The sequence below is a fragment of the Lactuca serriola genome, chromosome 3 (genome assembly GCF_051521515.1).
Source record: "Lactuca serriola cultivar US96UC23 chromosome 3, Lser_US96UC23_V15, whole genome shotgun sequence".
Classification (NCBI taxonomy): domain Eukaryota; kingdom Viridiplantae; phylum Streptophyta; class Magnoliopsida; order Asterales; family Asteraceae; genus Lactuca; species Lactuca serriola.
In genome coordinates, this window is record NC_136410.1 from 311,987,995 (window position 1) to 312,005,246 (window position 17,252).

At 37.1% G+C, this 17,252-nt stretch overlaps 1 protein-coding gene across 1 annotated transcript; it reads left to right on the forward strand.

Annotated features, from left to right (window-relative positions):
- Window positions 1-2,599: 2,599 nt before the first annotated feature.
- On the forward strand, window positions 2,600-3,948 carry LOC145094182 (plant/protein). The gene is made up of 4 exons (XM_079032477.1): window positions 2,600-2,892; window positions 2,979-3,242; window positions 3,323-3,482; window positions 3,577-3,948. Exons 1-4 carry the CDS (start codon window positions 2,686-2,688, stop codon window positions 3,753-3,755), a joined length of 810 nt encoding a protein of 269 aa, XP_078888603.1. The 5' UTR covers window positions 2,600-2,685; the 3' UTR covers window positions 3,756-3,948.
- Window positions 3,949-17,252: the final 13,304 nt, after the last annotated feature.

Consider the following 17,252-nt stretch of genomic DNA (forward strand, 5'->3'; position numbering starts at 1 on the left):
GTCTGTGATTATGGACTTTTTCACCCAAGTTGGAGGTCATTAAAAATCATGATAAAAATTATGAGTAAACTAGACACATTTTGGGAACTCTCAGAATTTACAGATTTAGTTTTCGACTTCGTATGATTTTTCTATGGCTTTTCTAAAACAGTGCAGGAAGGTCTAATTTAGTTAACATCATATAATTTTCATAACACTTTGTATTATGTTGAGCAAAGTGTATAAATATAAATTCTAAGTATTGAATGTGTTTCTTTGTAAATTTTATCATCATAAACTGAAAATAAGTCATTCATGATAAGATTATTCATTCATTTAGAACACGTATATAAGCTATAATAAGCATAGTTTAATGAATTTCATAACACCAACGCTTTTTCATAAAAGAGTTCTTATATATTACAAACATTTTGGATAAAACTATAATATGTATAGTTTATGATACATCACATAACACACACGTACAAAAAGGGTACATTCATACAGAAAGGTTTTACACTCACGCACACAACTCGTAAACTTGTTAACCTAAACTGTGAGACAATCTCTTTCCGTACGTCCGAGTGCGGGATATAATTCCTGTTAGTTATAATCAGAGTCTCCTGGAGGGAGAACGTGATAGTTGTGTATAGATCTATATTGGGTTTGACACCCCACACCTTGCTGCTAGCTACAGTGGGACCTGCAGGTCTACGGGTGACAAATGTCATTTCAGTTTTACGACGCCTGAGAAACGTCGTGGCAGGTTCATTTAGTCATAGTATGATTATAGCGACTCACATAGGGATATAACAATACATAAAGTTTACGAGATTTTTATAAAACTTAAATGGGTTTTATGTCGATTTTAAAATCACTTATTATCTCAATAGGTACAGATATTACTGTACACTTTCGGTTTTGGTATTTATGACTACACATCATTTGAAACCACACTTATATCCTTAAGTATGGACAATACTTGTTATTTTCTCGGTCCTGGGATTTAGGACTACATATACATAAAGTATTAACAAACATAAGAATTTACGGGAATTTCATTTAATTCAGGCGCGTTTATGTCAATTTAAACACATATCATTTTCTATTAGTAAGAGAGGTTACTTATACATTTTGGTCTTCGGTTATAAGACTACATTACATAACTTTTATAAAGAAAATATCGGATTTTCTGGATACATATACTATCGCTTTTACAAGGAAAACGGTTTACTTCTCCAACAAAATTTCTTATGAACTCACCAACCTTTGTGTTGACACTTTTTCAAAACTACTTGTATTCTCAGGAAATCAATAAATAGGTAACCAAGTGCTTTTGAGGATGGGACGTTAAGGCGTCAAATATTTCATACTTATTGTCTACATATTGTAATTGATTTAGAACATGTAATTCATACAATGATGTAACTCTTTCGAATAGATATATATGATTGGTTGTATTTACTTTGAGCACTATTATACTCGTTGTTGTGATACTATACATGAAGTCCTCCACCCCCGGACGTTTCCGCCATCCTTGGTTTGGGGGTGTGACAACGGCTCGGCAGAAAGCGATTTTTCAGTGCTTACGTGCACCACATGCTCAAGATTTTCTTCTGGCTATCCCTATAGATGGGCTTGGCCAACACATGTCTCCCGTGGAGTATCGTACTATTCTCAAATATCAACTCATGATTCCCATTTTCCCAGCTGGCGAGATATGTCTTGTGTGTCGCAAGGCATGTTTGGACTCTTTTGGAGAGCATGCAGTTCATTGTAGAGAACTCTCGGGGTTCAAATACAGGCACGATATGGTTAGAGATGTTTTGTTTGACATATTTAAGTGTGTCGGGGTTTCCGCTAAGAAAGAGGCACCTGTTAATTTCTTGACTGACCCGACAGAAGGAAGGTCAACCCTCAGACCGGCTGACATTTTGATTTTTGGATGAGTCAGAGGGAAACACGCATGTGTGGATCTTACAGGGGTATCCCCTTTCGTGGGCCTGAGAGCTGAGGGTTTCACAGCGGGACATGCTGCTTTAAAAGCAGCCACAGACAAAGTCACCAAACATGAGAGATCGTGCCTGGAAAATCAACACGTGTTCATACCATTTGCATTTGATACGTTTGGTTTCCTCGCACCGGATGCGGTAGAGCTTCTTAAAAAAGTACAACGAATCATGCATAGTAATGTTATATCCCATAGATCTGCGGATGTAGTCTTTAAAAGAATTAGTTTTACCATTCAAAAAGGCTTAGCGGCACAGCTTGTTGCCCGTTTGCCATGTTACTCATTATACAATGACAATTAATTATTTTAATATATTGACTAATCATTAAAAACAAAAAAATTAAATACTCTTATGAAGAATTTAACATGCCCAAAAGTATTTTACTTCTCTCGTGAAACTCATTTCTAGATTTAAACAGAGCGATGTAGGAAGCCTTGTGTTTCTCCTAGACCCACATCAGCAACATATAAAGAAACTCATTTCATGGTGGTAAATGATTCTTGTAGTAGGAGTGTGATGGAGTTTGCAAGGATAAAACAAAAGAACGTAACCCATATGAGCCAATCACAACGCGCCACGAGGGCATCATCCTATCTTCATCAGTCCTCACATCTTCAAACTTCATATCCGTCTTCCCCGTGTACACTTGCAGTTTCTGGCTGACTGGCTGGAAATCCGACCGGGACAGAGAAGTATGGCAACCACACTCGCTTTTCTTCAAATCCCAACGATTCCCTCTAAATCATCATCACCTTCGCAATGCTTAATTCCATCCGTCGATTCCAGTAAAATACACGTTTCTAATCATCCGATCAATGCCCTCCACCTCCACCTTCACCACTTAAAATCGGTTTCTCTCCCTCTTTCAGCAGTCACATTACCCTTCTTTTTAAACCCGCAGGCATGCCTCCCGTTGAATTCCATCGAGTAAATTTCATATATTTGGTACTGCAATTTACTAATTAGGCTTCTTTCCGGCACCAACAGGATGCATTTGCTGCTGGTGGCGAATATGGGATACTGGAGGGGAGATCACTGGCCTTGATTCACCCAATTGTGATGGGTGGTCTGTTCGTTTATACACTTTATGCTGGGTATTTGGGATGGCAATGGAGGAGGGTGCGAACAATTCAGGATGAGATTAACGAGTTGAAGAAGCAAGAGAAGCCTGTTCCCGTCACCCCCGAGGGAACCCCACTACAATCCACAACTCCTTCACCACTTCAAGCCAAAATTCAACAGCTTTCTGAGGTTTGCTCATCTAATTGTCTGCAATCCATCCATGTAATCACACTTTTTGCCCTAAATTCTCTCCAAATAAAATCTCACAGGAAAGGAAGGAATTGATCAAGGGACAATATAAAGAAAAACATTTCAACGCAGGCTCGATCTTGCTTGCGTTTGGTGTGTTTGAATCCATTGGCGGCGGAGTCAACACCTATCTCAGGACCGGAAAGCTATTCCCGGGGCCCCATCTATACGCCGGTGCAGGTAACTTGTTGGTTGATTGATTGGTATCTTAGAAACAACAAACATAGGAAAAATCACAAAATGATTTTACTGATTTTGGGAGTATTTGGAACAGCAATAACGGTGCTTTGGGCTGCAGCTGCTGCTCTTGTTCCCCCTATGCAGAAAGGAAGTGAAACAGCCCGGAACCTTCATATTGCATTGAACGTACTAAATGTTCTTCTTTTCATATCCCAGATCCCAACTGGGTGGGATATTGTTCTTAAAGTGTTTGAGTTCACCAAATGGCCCTGATCTTACTTCATTCTTTCGTATTTCAATCACCAAATTTAGATATCTTAATTAAGTGTATGTATAGTGTATACACTATACACTATACACCACTATTGTAACAATAACATTTGCATTCCAAGTAAAGTGTCACTGAAAAATGAATACTGTATGTAGAAGATTACATATAAATGCTAGTTTTGTTTAAGTCTTCAAATTCCCAAACCTTTATTTATAGAGCTTTTTATGACATAATAAACGACTAGATCTTATTATGGCATAATAAACGAATAGATTACATATGGCCTTACACCCACTTTAATGCTCATATTTGGCCTTAAACTTGGAAAAACCATTAAGTATGGGACCTAGAACACTCCTCGAATGCTTGTAGAACCTTGGAATCACCTCAAAAACACCTCCCATCATGAGTGTACGGCTGTACACTCATGAGCCATGCACCCATCGCCATACACACCCAAAGGGTGGCCGTACACCTCCCTCATTCGGTCGTTTATGGATCCGACACTTAGTTCTAATATTTCCAGGTCATTAGGGTGGTTTCCCGTCATGATTAGGTCATTAGGGTGGTTTCCCGTCATGATTAGTCATGAAATACTCTAATCCGATACATATATGTTTTACCATATGTTAATAAGATCCACTTGCGTACGAAACATCAGTTGACTCTCAGCATCCACACCGATCTTACATTCGAATCCTACGTCAAACAGTGAGTTCATACCCCTACACTTTTATGATTTTTAAACATTTTTTTTTTTTGGGGGGGGGGGGGATACAAGCTAAACACAATAGTTTTCAACAAGTCAAACTTATGCAATTATTCAAATCAATGGTTTTCATAAAGTATTTAGATGCTTAATCCCTTTTTGTACAATGCAGAGCATAAGAGACGTTTTCTAAATTTAATTGCATAACTTTCCGAACATTTCATGAACATAACATTACAGTCAAACTATAATAGGTATAGTTTGGGGATTTCATTTCCAGTTTTACAGATACAAACCACATATACGGTTGAATACATAAACTATGACAGATTTAGTTTATATCCTACGTTACTACAAGAGTACAACAGTAAATAATTATTTTAGTATAATTATTTTTACTCTACAAAACATGCCTCGCATTTACATACGAAAGAATAGTACACATATATATTATTACTCGTAAAGTCGTTAACTTAATTGGGAGACACGTCCTTGGGCGCTTACAACATAACCTAAGTGGAGCACTACCCTTATGAACCAGAATTTCCTGGAGGGAAAGCGTGGCTTTTGTATATAGATCTATACGAGACTGACTATCCCGCACCTGACTGCTAGCTACAGTCGGACCGGCAGGTCTACAGGTGACAAATGTCATAAAGGATACCAATGTCTGTTCCAGTCGTATCAAGCTTAAGTATGTTCATAAAACTCGCAAATTACACGACACTTTTTACGTAATAATATACCTCACATGAACAACTGCTTTACCAACATAAGTGTGATACTTATGCCATACAATTTCAGAATCATTAAAGCAAGAAACACATGATTACCAGGAAAATAAGGGATTTTCCCAGATAAACAGAACATACTTTACATACTGGTGGTAGCCAGGGTTTTCAAACAAAACATACTTTACATACTGGTGGTAGCCAAGGTTTTCAAACGAGATACACTTACATACTGGTGGTAACCAGGGTTTTCGATACAAACGATATTTTACTTATAATGAAAATGAATCATTTATACAAATTCAGTGACTAGTTTTCATTACAAAAAGATGCTTATGAACTCACCAGCTTTATGCTGATATGTTTTCAAACTCGCTTGTATTCTCAGGACAACCATAGACAGGCACCCTTGCCAACTTTTTGGAGAAGACGGAGTATTTTGAAGTCTCGTCTTTTACTTTGTTTCATTTGATTTATACAAACTATATTTTCAAACAGATGTAAATATTCATATTGTAATGTACTGGTTATGTTTACTTCGCTTACTATGATACGATTGTTGTGATACTACACATGACGTCATCCACCCCCGGACGTTTCCGCCGTCTGTTCCTACGGTTCGGGGGTGTCACAGATTGGTATCAGAGCTATTGTTTATAGTGATCTAAGTATACCGAACCTTACATGGTATACAACTATAAACACAAAAGGGCCGAAGTGATCTGAACTAAAAGTATACTTTAAAATATAAGTATTTTCCAGGAAGTATACAAGTATACCTACACACCAGAAACAGTAACCAGGAGTAGAACAAAACAAAAGTAATTTGATGTTGGACAGTGTGGTTAAACCTGAGCAGTTATATAATCATGTCTACGGTCAATATATCCTGATCAACTATATTCATTCGAGACATGACCAACATGTTCTTGGGAGTGACTGTAGCGTGCAGCAGGCCTAAAACTTACCCAACATCCATACAACAAGATATCGGTACAACAAAACACAAAATACTATAGGAGTATTTTACTAGAGTCAAATTCCTTGCAGAGAATCATTTCCATGTGTTGCTACTCATTCCTTTTGCGACAAATTACTTGCATTAGTAGCTTTCCCTTGTTTATCTCTTAGTAGAACACTCTAGCCATCAGATTGAGATATTTCTTGCTTCATATCTCTTAATTCAATTCAGAGTCCTTATCATCCTCTTCTTCCTGATCATTGTTAGAACAAGATGCCTCCAAGGAAAAGACCCAGCGCAAAGAACAACAATCCCCCACCGTCACCTCCTCAGTTTGATCCCGCTATGTTCCAGGAAGCTGTTATTGCCGTTGTGGCTGCCGCATGTCACAGATTAATCCTGGCAGCTCTGGTGGGTCGGGAGGTGGTACTCATCCCCAAAATCAGGGACACCAGAAGGAGTTTTCCAAAAGGACTTCATGAACGCAAAACCCACACCTTTCGACGACAATAGATGTGTTATTGCTCTGACTCGATGGTTCGAGAAGATCGAGTCCATCTTTGAAATTTGTTCTTGTTCTAAATTCAACAAGGTGAAATTCACCGCCTGCGCTTTCACCGACAAAGCATTGACCTGGTGGAATTGTCGCGTCAAATCCCTAACCCTTCCGGTAGCAAATGCTATGGGTTGGGAGAGCTTGAAGGAGCTCATGCTCGCTGAATACTGCCCAAGGGGCGAGATGCAGAAACTGGAGCATGAACTCTGGAACCTGAAGATGAAAGGTTCCGACATTGCCTCCTACACAACTAGATTCTATGATCTGGCTCTTCTCTGTCCGGGAATGGTCATCCCGGAAAGCAAGAAAATTGAGAGGTTCATCTGGGGATTGATACCCCCAATGCAAAGGAATTTCTTGGCTGCTAAGCCAACCACTTTTGATAGCGCCAAGTGCGTGGCGCAGACCATCATAGATCACGGAGTTGATCTTGATGCAACAACAACCACTCCTGAACTAGCAAAGGTGAGTGGTGGAAAAAGAAAGTTCTGGAAGCAGCGAAAGGGTCAGACTTCACAGGAGCCCTTAAAGAAACAAAAAACGGTGGCAGTTCACGCTGCTACTGTTGGATTAATGTCTAAGTCCATAACTATATTTGGTATGTACTTGACCCGACCCGGCATGGTCCATTTGGGTTGCACTTCACCGACACAATTTATATGGATAGTATTTTGAGAATAGTATATTTATGATTTATATTAATATATTATAAGTTCTAATATATTAACATAATCATATTATTTAATTAGTATTGATCAAGAATCCTACCTAATAAATGAAAATAATTTTGCCACATGTCACTCGCTCATTAACTTGGACACATGTCATTTTTTGGTATTTTTGATTAAATGTTTTTTCCATTTGTCATTTTCTTATTTTTTATCTTTTCTTAATTAACACATCATATTTACACCTCAATTAATAATTACCTTAATTCAAAATAACCAATAAATTATAATATTACTACTCATATAATATTTAATATATTTCCTTTTAAATTCAAATTTTTAATTTTAAATTTCAAATCTAAAATTTTAAATTTAAATAAATTTTTGTTTAAACTTTCATATTTAATTTTTTGTTTTATCGAACCCGTATAACATACGCGTCTCACACCTAGTTAATTTATAATTAATTAAGTGATCAAAATGAACTAATTAAATATGGACTCTTAGATATATATGTGTAGTGGGCCAAGTTCATTTAGGTTGGGCTAAGTCTTCATGGATAGTCCATGGAGCTTTAACCCATGGATCCTAGGAAATGAAAGGTCATGGGTATTAGGGTTTAACCCTAATCCTCCACACTATATAAAGATGTCCTTGGTTGGTGAAATGGGCACTAGTGTGGGTACACTAAGAGGGCTAGCCAATTTCACTAGAGAGAACCAAGTATCCATATTATCTAAAGTCTTCCAAGGTGTTTTGGTGATTTGTGATTCCACTTGAGGCTTCCACACTATTGGGGCTAAGCTCTTAAAGCTTGAAGACATCAGGCTACATCAAAAGGTATGTCATCTAACTAAAACTTTGTAGTATAAGAACTTCATAATATGTTAGTTAGGATTAAAGCCTTGGAAAGTTCTTATTTGCATGTATAATAGAGAAAACATAGATCCAAGGGTTATAGGGTTGCATGTACACCATAGGAGTGTTAGAATGCTCAAAACCCAACAGTGGTATCAGAGCCATGGGTTGTTTTCTGTTATATTGATGCAAATGCTTTATTTTCAAAGTTGAAAAAAAAAGAAAAAAAAACATGACGTTTGTCAAATTTTAAGATAATTACTTTTTTTTTGCGAAAAACTAATTATTTGTAAAATTTGAATCATTTTCTATATGAGTTGAATTAGGTCAAATTTAGTAAAGGATAAACTGATATGATTATTTTATTAGTTTTAAAAGTTTGATCTAAAGAGTTTTTTGAAACCTCCATAAGTTATGGATATGAAAAGGTTTAAAAAAAATTGATTCAAAGTTTTTATGGAGTTACAAAATTTGGTGTTAATGTTTTAAAGAATTCCATAACTTATTCTTAAGTTATGGAACATGAAAAGTTTCATCATAAAACAAACATTTAACTCCATAAGTTATGGATTACCAAAAGTTTTATGTTTCCTTCTTTTATGAGTTATTTTTTAGATTAATGAAAAATATGTGTTAGATGTTTTCAATCCAAATTAATCTAAAAGTTGTTCATAAAATGTTTTTTTGTAACTTGTCCTCAAGTTATATGAAAAGTCACATTTATGAATCTTAAAAACTCATAAAAATGACTTAGGTTATAAAAAAATGAAGAGTCTTTTTCTTATAAATAGTTTTTATGGCTCCATAACTTGTCCTCAAGTTATGGATGTCCAAGAGTCTCTTCATTAAAAGTTTTAATACTTTAATTAAAACTCATAAGTTATGAAAATCCAAGAGTTTTGAATAGTTTCAAAACTTGCCCTCAAGTTTTGGAATTTGAAAAGTTTTCTTTTATGAATACTTTAATTCCAAGTTAAGCCCTTAGAATTTTAAAGAGTTAAAATTCAAACCTTATACTTTATAATATTACAAGTTAATAATATTTATATATATGTATAAGAGTAAAGTCAGTCTTACCGTTAGTAGGCCTCATTCACGAAGCCGGTCTATAAGGGGGTATAAGGTTACTGCCTATAAAATGGCAGTTTAATGGGTGTCCACTCTCACCCACCACTTCCTTGACTGGTGGAGGGTCGTTAGCCGAACGGGTTTGACAGGACTATAATTCTCCCTTCATTAAAAGTATTAATGATAAATACTAAGTAACTAAACTCTTAATAATACCCAATCTTAGTTACTTAGGAAAATGTGAATAAGGTGCTAATCCATGAAATTACACTTTGCACTTTGTTTAAGTCGGTTAGTTGAGCGTGTGTGGTTAACCGGCACACTAACTCATATTTAACAAGGTAGGCAAAGGGTAACTTAATGCTTATCATAGTATCGATGGAGCGTGTGTGGTTAACCGGCACATCGATTGAGGGGTAAACACTTAAGGGTACCAAGTAATTTGCATGGTTACTTCACACCTTGTTTTGTGATCCTCGGCATCCCAGTCACAAAACCTGAAGGGCATACTCGAGATTGAATCATGCCATTGAAAGTTCAATGAATCTCAAAGATCTAGGAATTTCAAATCCAATTAAAACCTAATTAATTATTTTGTTTTTCATGGTGGAAATTGGTGAATCGTCATTCACCTACCTTCAAATATTCTATAGCTTGGATTACGGCATCCCTCTTCCAAGTTATAAAATAGTTTGTTGGGTCCTAGCCTTAATATTTCATATTGGGTGTTATATTAAGGACTTTAAATCAACCATCTTGAATATCTCCCAAAAGATGTCAAGTTCAGACATCTATGATCTTCCTAAATATCTTGGAACCTCACTTCCTCCACCTCCTCCAATTATTCTCCCTAACCCACAAGTTCAAGGTCACTCAAGCCCTATTGGCAAGGCAAGGTCTAGGTGTGATCACATCTTGGAGATGAAGTCACATGCTAACAAGCCAGGAGAGTTGGGTGTCAAAGTCTTGAGAAAGTTAGTGGTTCAATCACTTTCTAAGTCACATAGTGAGTTCCTTTGGGACTCCTATGAGATAGACTATGACAAGACCCTTAATGATCCTATCTATTTGCTTGGTTCTGCTAAATCAAAAATGATTTGGTGTACTAGTAAAGCAAATTTGATTAGGAGATCAACTTCCCAAAACTTTATGGACAGGGACAATAGTGACACAGGAAATCCAGAAATGCATTCTCTTCCCAATGGAAAGGGATTGGCTATAGTCAACTTGGTTGACCAAATGGTAAAGAGAAATTCTAAGTCTGAGATAGTCCCATGTACTATTACCTAAGGATCCATATATTTCTATTGCCAAAGGAAGGGGCTTTGGTTATGAAGTTGCCAAACTGTCACACCCCCAAACCAAGGATGGCGGAAACGTCCGGGGCTGGAGGACTTCATGTAGAGTATCACAACAACGAGTATAATAGTGCTCAAAGTAAATACAACCATCATAAATATAATTGAAAAAGTTACACCAAAGTATATGTTTACATGATTCAAATCAATTACATTATGAAACAAAATGAACTGTTTGACGATTTATCGTCCCATCCTCAAAACGTTGTTGATTTCCTGTTTTCACTGAATTCCTGAGAATACAAGTAGTTTTGAAAAGTGTCAACACAAAGGTTGGTGAGTTCATAAGTTTTTGTATATAATTATGAAAAAGCTCGTCATGTAATTGTATAGTTGTTCCAGAAAAATCCGATATTTTCCTTAAAATGAATAATGTAGTCTTGTATCCAAAGACGGAAATGTACGAGTAATCTTCCTTATTTGCAGAAAATAATGTGTGTTTATTTCAATACAAACGCGTACGATATTAGTGAAACTCTCGTAAATTCTTAAGTTTGTTAATACTTTCTGTGAGCTATTATAACCATACTATGACCTAGGTGGCCTGAAAACGACGTTCTTCGGGCGTCGTAGAACTGAAATGACACTTGTCACCACAGACCTGCCGGTCTAGCTGTTCCAAGCAGCTCTGGTGTGGGTTGTCAAGCCCAATATAGATCTACATACAACTATCACGCTCTCCTTCCAGGAGACTCTGGTTACAATACAGGACTTATGATTTATGTGAAGAGGATGTCTATTATAACCATACTATGACCTAGGTGGCCTGAAAACGACGTTCTTCGGGCGTCATAGAACTGAAATGACACTTGTCACCACAGACCTGCCGGTCTAGCTGTTGCAAGCAGCTCTGGTGTGGGTTGTCAAGCCCAATATAGATCTACATACAACTATCACGCTCTCCTTCCAGAAGACTCTGGTTACAATACAGGACTTATGATTTATGTGAAGAGGATGTCTATTATAACCATACTATGACCTAGGTGGCCTGAAAACGACGTTCTTCGGGCGTCGTAGAACTGAAATGACACTTGTCACCACAGACCTGCCGGTCTAGCTGTTGCAAGCAGCTCTGGTGTGGGTTGTCAAGCCCAATATAGATCTACATACAACTATCACGCTCTCCTTCCAGGAGACTCTGGTTACAATACAGGACTTATGATTTATGTGAAGAGGATGTCTATTATAACCATACTATGACCTAGGTGGCCTGAAAACGACGTTCTTCGGGCGTCGTAGAACTGAAATGACACTTGTCACCACAGACCTGCCGGTCTAGCTGTTGCAAGCAGCTCTGGTGTGGGTTGTCAAGCCCAATATAGATCTACATATAACTATCACGCTCTCCTTCCAGGAGACTATGGTTACAATACAGGACTTATGATTTATGTGAAGAGGATGTCTATTATAACCATACTATGACCTAGGTGGCCTGAAAACGACGTTCTTCGGGCGTCGTAGAACTGAAATGACACTTGTCACCACAGACCTGCCGGTCTAGCTGTTGCAAGCAGCTCTGGTGTGGGTTGTCAAGCCCAATATAGATCTACATACAACTATCACGCTCTCCTTCCAGGAGACTCTGGTTACAATACAGGACTTATGATTTATGTGAAGAGGATGTCTATTATAACCATACTATGACCTAGGTGGCCTGAAAACGACGTTCTTCGGGCGTCGTAGAACTGAAATGACACTTGTCACCACAGACCTGCTGGTCTAGCTGTTGCAAGCAGCTCTGGTGTGGGTTGTCAAGCCCAATATAGATCTATATACAACTATCACGCTCTCCTTCCAGGAGACTCTGGTTACAATACAGGACTTATGATTTATGTGAAGAGGATGTCTATTATAACCATACTATGACCTAGGTGGCCTGAAAACGACGTTCTTCGGGCGTCGTAGAACTAAAATGACACTTGTCACCACAGACCTGCCGGTCTAGCTGTTGCAAGCAGCTCTGTTGTGGGTTGTCAAGCCCAATATAGATCTATATACAACTATCACGCTCTCCTTCCAGGAGACTCCGGTTACAATACAGGACTTATGATTTATGTGAAGAGGATGTCTCACAAAGTTATTAACGAATTTTTACTTAACATAGTTTATTTAACGTTTGTGTGTAATGGGTATACTTCAATAATATCGCTTTGTGTAATCTATGCTTTATCTAGTAAAAATCCATTTGTTAACAGGTTTATGTCTAGATACTAACACAAGAAAGTCATATATTGCAAATATACATGAACACGTAATAATATACGCCTTGCTCAACATGTTACAAGGTGTTATGAAAATTATATGATGTTAACTAAATTAGACCTTCCTGCACTGTTTTTGAAAAATTCTAGAAAAATCATACGAAGTCGAAAACTAAATCCGTAAATTCTGAGAGTTCCCAAAATGTGTCTAGTTTACTCATAATTTTTATCATGATTTTTAATGACCTGCAACTTAGGTGAAAAAGTCCATAATCATAGACTGGTCCGGATTGGTGTTTGAAATGATAGGCAGTTTTGTAAAAATCACCATAAATTGTAGAAAAATCGCATGGAGATGTGAAAGTAGTCATTTTAAATCTACGAAGTGGAACTACATGAAACTAAAACAGTTTTGAAAACTAAAATGTTTAAGATGTCCAAAACAGTCCGTGAATGGAGTCCAACTTTTCTGATGAAAGCTGTTAGAAGAATTTAGTTATGTTCTTGGTGTTTTAACTTGTATTCCCCCCCTAAAAACTTGAGAAAACATGAAAAAGTAGGGGTATGAACTCACCTTAAGTGATTTCAGTAGGTAAGTGTTGAAGAAGAGAAGTGTTCAACCCAAGAACACTTGAAGAATCACTTGAAGATTCGAAGCTCTAACACAAATATAATGGAGTTTGTGTAAGATATCCATGATTTGAGTGGAAATAATTGAGATAATCATAAATAGAATGGATTATGCTTACCAAATGTGGAGGAAAAACTCAAGATCAGCCCTTGAATCTCGAATTTCTAGAGAGAGGAAGTGAGAGAGAGAGAATAGTTTGCTCTTTTTGGTGAAAGAGAGAAAATGAGAGAAATGAGGAGAGAGGAGGCTTTTCTAGCCTTTGACCAATTGTGGGGTTGGAAAAAGGTGGGAAAAGTACAATGAAATGACTAGGTAAGGGCTGATGGGGAATAGTGACATGGAGTGGGTGATGGAGGTTGCTTGTGTCATAAAATAAAGGAAAGTCAACACTCCACCTCTTTGTACTTTACCCACTAGCTTTTATTATTTAAATAAAGATTTTTTATGAAAATATGATTAAATTGTGAATATTTAGGGTTTATTATGTTAAAATATGATTTTGGGTGAAAATCCCGCGTTAAAATAATTAAAAACGGGCTTAAAACGCAAATTTGGTTGAAAACCGGGAGAATAGTGCTTCCCAGCGAGACCTCTCGGTCCTAGGCCGAGGTTCGGTCCCTAGGCCGAGGCTCGGTCCATGTTGATGCTGAGTCGGAACGAAAGGCGCGAGCCGGAAGCGAGAGGCGAAGGGCGAAGGCGAGGGTCCGGTCAGAAGGCTCGGTCCGAAGGGTCAGCAGGGAAGCTTCGGTTCGGAGATGAGAGGCTAGAATGTTAAAACCGAACGAACTGTAGTGAACAGTAGTGAACAGTACCTTCGGTTCGGTTAGTGAACAGTACCTTCGGTTCGGATCAGCAGCCTTCTTCATCAGAAGGGTTCGGTTCCTAAGAGGGGTTTCGGTTCCTAAGAGTGGTTTCGGTTCCTAAGGTCCGTTTTTCGCGTAGACTTCCGTTTTTGGGCTATTTCCGCCAAATTCGAGGGTCGGGATGCCCCGAGTGATTATAGAAAGTTGGGAGAGATTTCGAGAGAGATTTGAGAGAGATTCCACATACTCAGAGAGATTTGGGAGAGATTTGACATTCTTGGAGAGATTTCACATACAAAGAGATATTTGGGAGAGATTTCACATACTTAGAGAGATTTGGGAGAGATTTGACATTCTTGGAGAGATTTCACATACAGAGAGATATTTGGGAGAGATTTCACATTCTTAGAGAGATTTAAAGTGAAAACGATTGAGAGAGGTTTCATTGGTGACCTTTTTGAGTGTTCGGCTTCGCAATGCAGGGTCCGTAAGCCCCGTTAAGCCTTGTTTAAGGATCTTGCATACTCCCGATGAGTATGTAACATTGTTTTATCGGTTTGGCTCGCCACGTACCACCGTTTTAGGTTAAAGAGATCTAGATGTACGCACTTTTCGATTTACGATCTCTCATTAGAATAAAGAGTTGTTTAGAAATTCCATAACGTAAACTCTAGTACTCACGGCAAATTGAGTTGACCGGTTTGACTTGTTGACTTTCGTTGACTTTGACTTGACCGAAAATTGACGGTTGTCACACAAACTTACTTAAGGATGATAAAGTCAATAAGTTTGACTTTATTTCAGGTAAAGTCCATGGTCTAACTCTATTAAGTTCCTACTTGGAGATACTTATTACATGATGTGGCTGGCTCACATGTTGATGTTTTAAGAATCAAAGAAAAGTAAAGAAACTTAAAGGAAGTATATGCTGATTCTGATCGCGAAGATGGATTTCGATCGCATGGTTCGGTGATCAAAATTTTGAGCACGTGCTTAAGAGTTATGATAGATTGCTTAGGAATAGATGACAACAAGTTTTCATATACATCTGCATTGTAAGGATTAGTTTTTCCATAAAGTTTTAAAATAAAAGAAAAGTTTTTAATTTTATTTATTTTAAAAAAATATCCTTACAATGGAATTTGGAAAAAAAAGATGTTGCTTATATGATTCCATTGATAGCAATATTGGAAATATGAATTTGAGTCTTTCATCTGTGGTAGTGTCTAAATTTACCAAATAAGGAAAGATTCTCATCACCCAAGTTTCAGTTGGATAGAAACTTGGAATCATGCAAGTTGTATAGTATGATGAATGAGAACCTTCGAGCATTGGAAAATTAAGACTAACTGGTTGTTCACATGGATGTGTGAGTCAAGAGAAGGACTAAGGGATCAAGTAAACTTTCTTGTGCACTTGTCAAAGTCCACCACAAAAGATGGATAAGACTATTCATCATGATTTACTAAGGTTTAGTAAATATGATTATACTTACAAGCTTAAGTATAATTCTGAAGCATTGGAAAATTTTTCAATGTATGACAGAACGAATAAGAAGAATCAAATTAGGCAGAAGGATAAAAGTTTCTCAAATCTGAAAAGATGGGAGAGTCCTTTTAGTATCATGTTTTAATATCATCTTAATGATTTTGAGACCTTATCACAATTCATCCTCTAAGTACATTCTGAGAGTTAAGAAGAGGAGTTATGAATTGTTGAAGTGGTTAAATCAAGAAGAAGATTCATACTTCATTCGAAAACAGTTCATAGAGTTATAATCTAAGATTGTAACTTGAGTGACATGTTTTAAAGAAGGTTTAAAACACTTGTCAAATGTAAGAGCAAAAGTTTTCTACTCTTGTACATTTGAAATTGGTAAGTTGTGATGTTTTGGATAAAACAAAGATCAACTAAGGCTAATTGTGTTAAGTGTATGTCTTGATTAGAATCCACACACTATCTCTTGAATATTTGGCAAGAAAGTCCTATAGGTCAAGGAGACAGTGGGAGTCTAAAAGATCCTGAAAGGGTTTCAAGAAGTAATCAAGAACAAAAACCTGTATTTCATCACTAGCACACAACTAGAGGTTTATAACCTATCGTGTTGACATTTCTGTGCCCATTCCAGTTATATTGACTATCCATATGAGTTCTACATATTCTCAATTTTTTGGATAACTACTTGGAAGCAATGGCAGACCCTTGAGCTGCTAGGTGGCAAGAAGTTAAGATTGCACAAGTTCAATCCATATGAGTTAGGATTTGTCACTAACCTAGTCATGTGGTTATGGTTTTGACAAATTCACATGGATAGGAACGCTTACACCATAAAATCTAAGTGTCATAAGGTTTCTCTTCGATTCATGAAAATGATGGTAAGGAAACTCTTTCACTAAGTAGATTTTAAGTAGATAGCAATTGTGATATTTGCAGTTCTCAAAGTCGTTAGTGGAGCGTGCGTGGTTAACCGGCACACTAACATTGACTTATGAGAAATGGAAAAAGGTCTAAACAATTTAGACTGTGATTATGGCATCCCTTTTCATAGTTCTGAAATTGTTTTGTTTAGACACACATGTGAGCTATCTAAGAGAGGTGTATGATATTGATAAAGTCTTATCAAAGCAATCTAGTATCAGAAATCTGAACTTTGGTAAGAAAGTCAATAAAGTATTGATTTCTAGAAATCCAGTTGATTTTTGGGTACATGTCGAATCTAGTAGGAGCATAAGTGTTATGCTATTAATCATCATGTTAGTGGGAGCATGATAATTATGATAAAGGTTGCAAGTTAGCAATGTTAATTATAGAAAACAAAAGGTCTCAATTGGGAAAAGTTGTTTTGCTATAATTAAGGGAGAGGAAATTATACTTCATCTCAAATCTAAAAGCTTAGATTGAGGTCTTAATCGTATTTAGTCAAGAATATATATATGAATTTCATGTTGGAATAGC

Coding starts and splice junctions, on each gene's coding strand:
- LOC145094182 (XM_079032477.1), top strand. CDS start 2,686: ATGGCAACCACACTCGCTTTTCTTCAAATCCCAACGATTCCCTCTAAA. Junction 2,893..2,978: donor CCTTCTTTTTAAACCCGCAG/GCATGCCTCCCG, acceptor CGGCACCAACAG/GATGCATTTGCTGCTGGTGG. Junction 3,243..3,322: donor AAATTCAACAGCTTTCTGAG/GTTTGCTCATCT, acceptor AAAATCTCACAG/GAAAGGAAGGAATTGATCAA.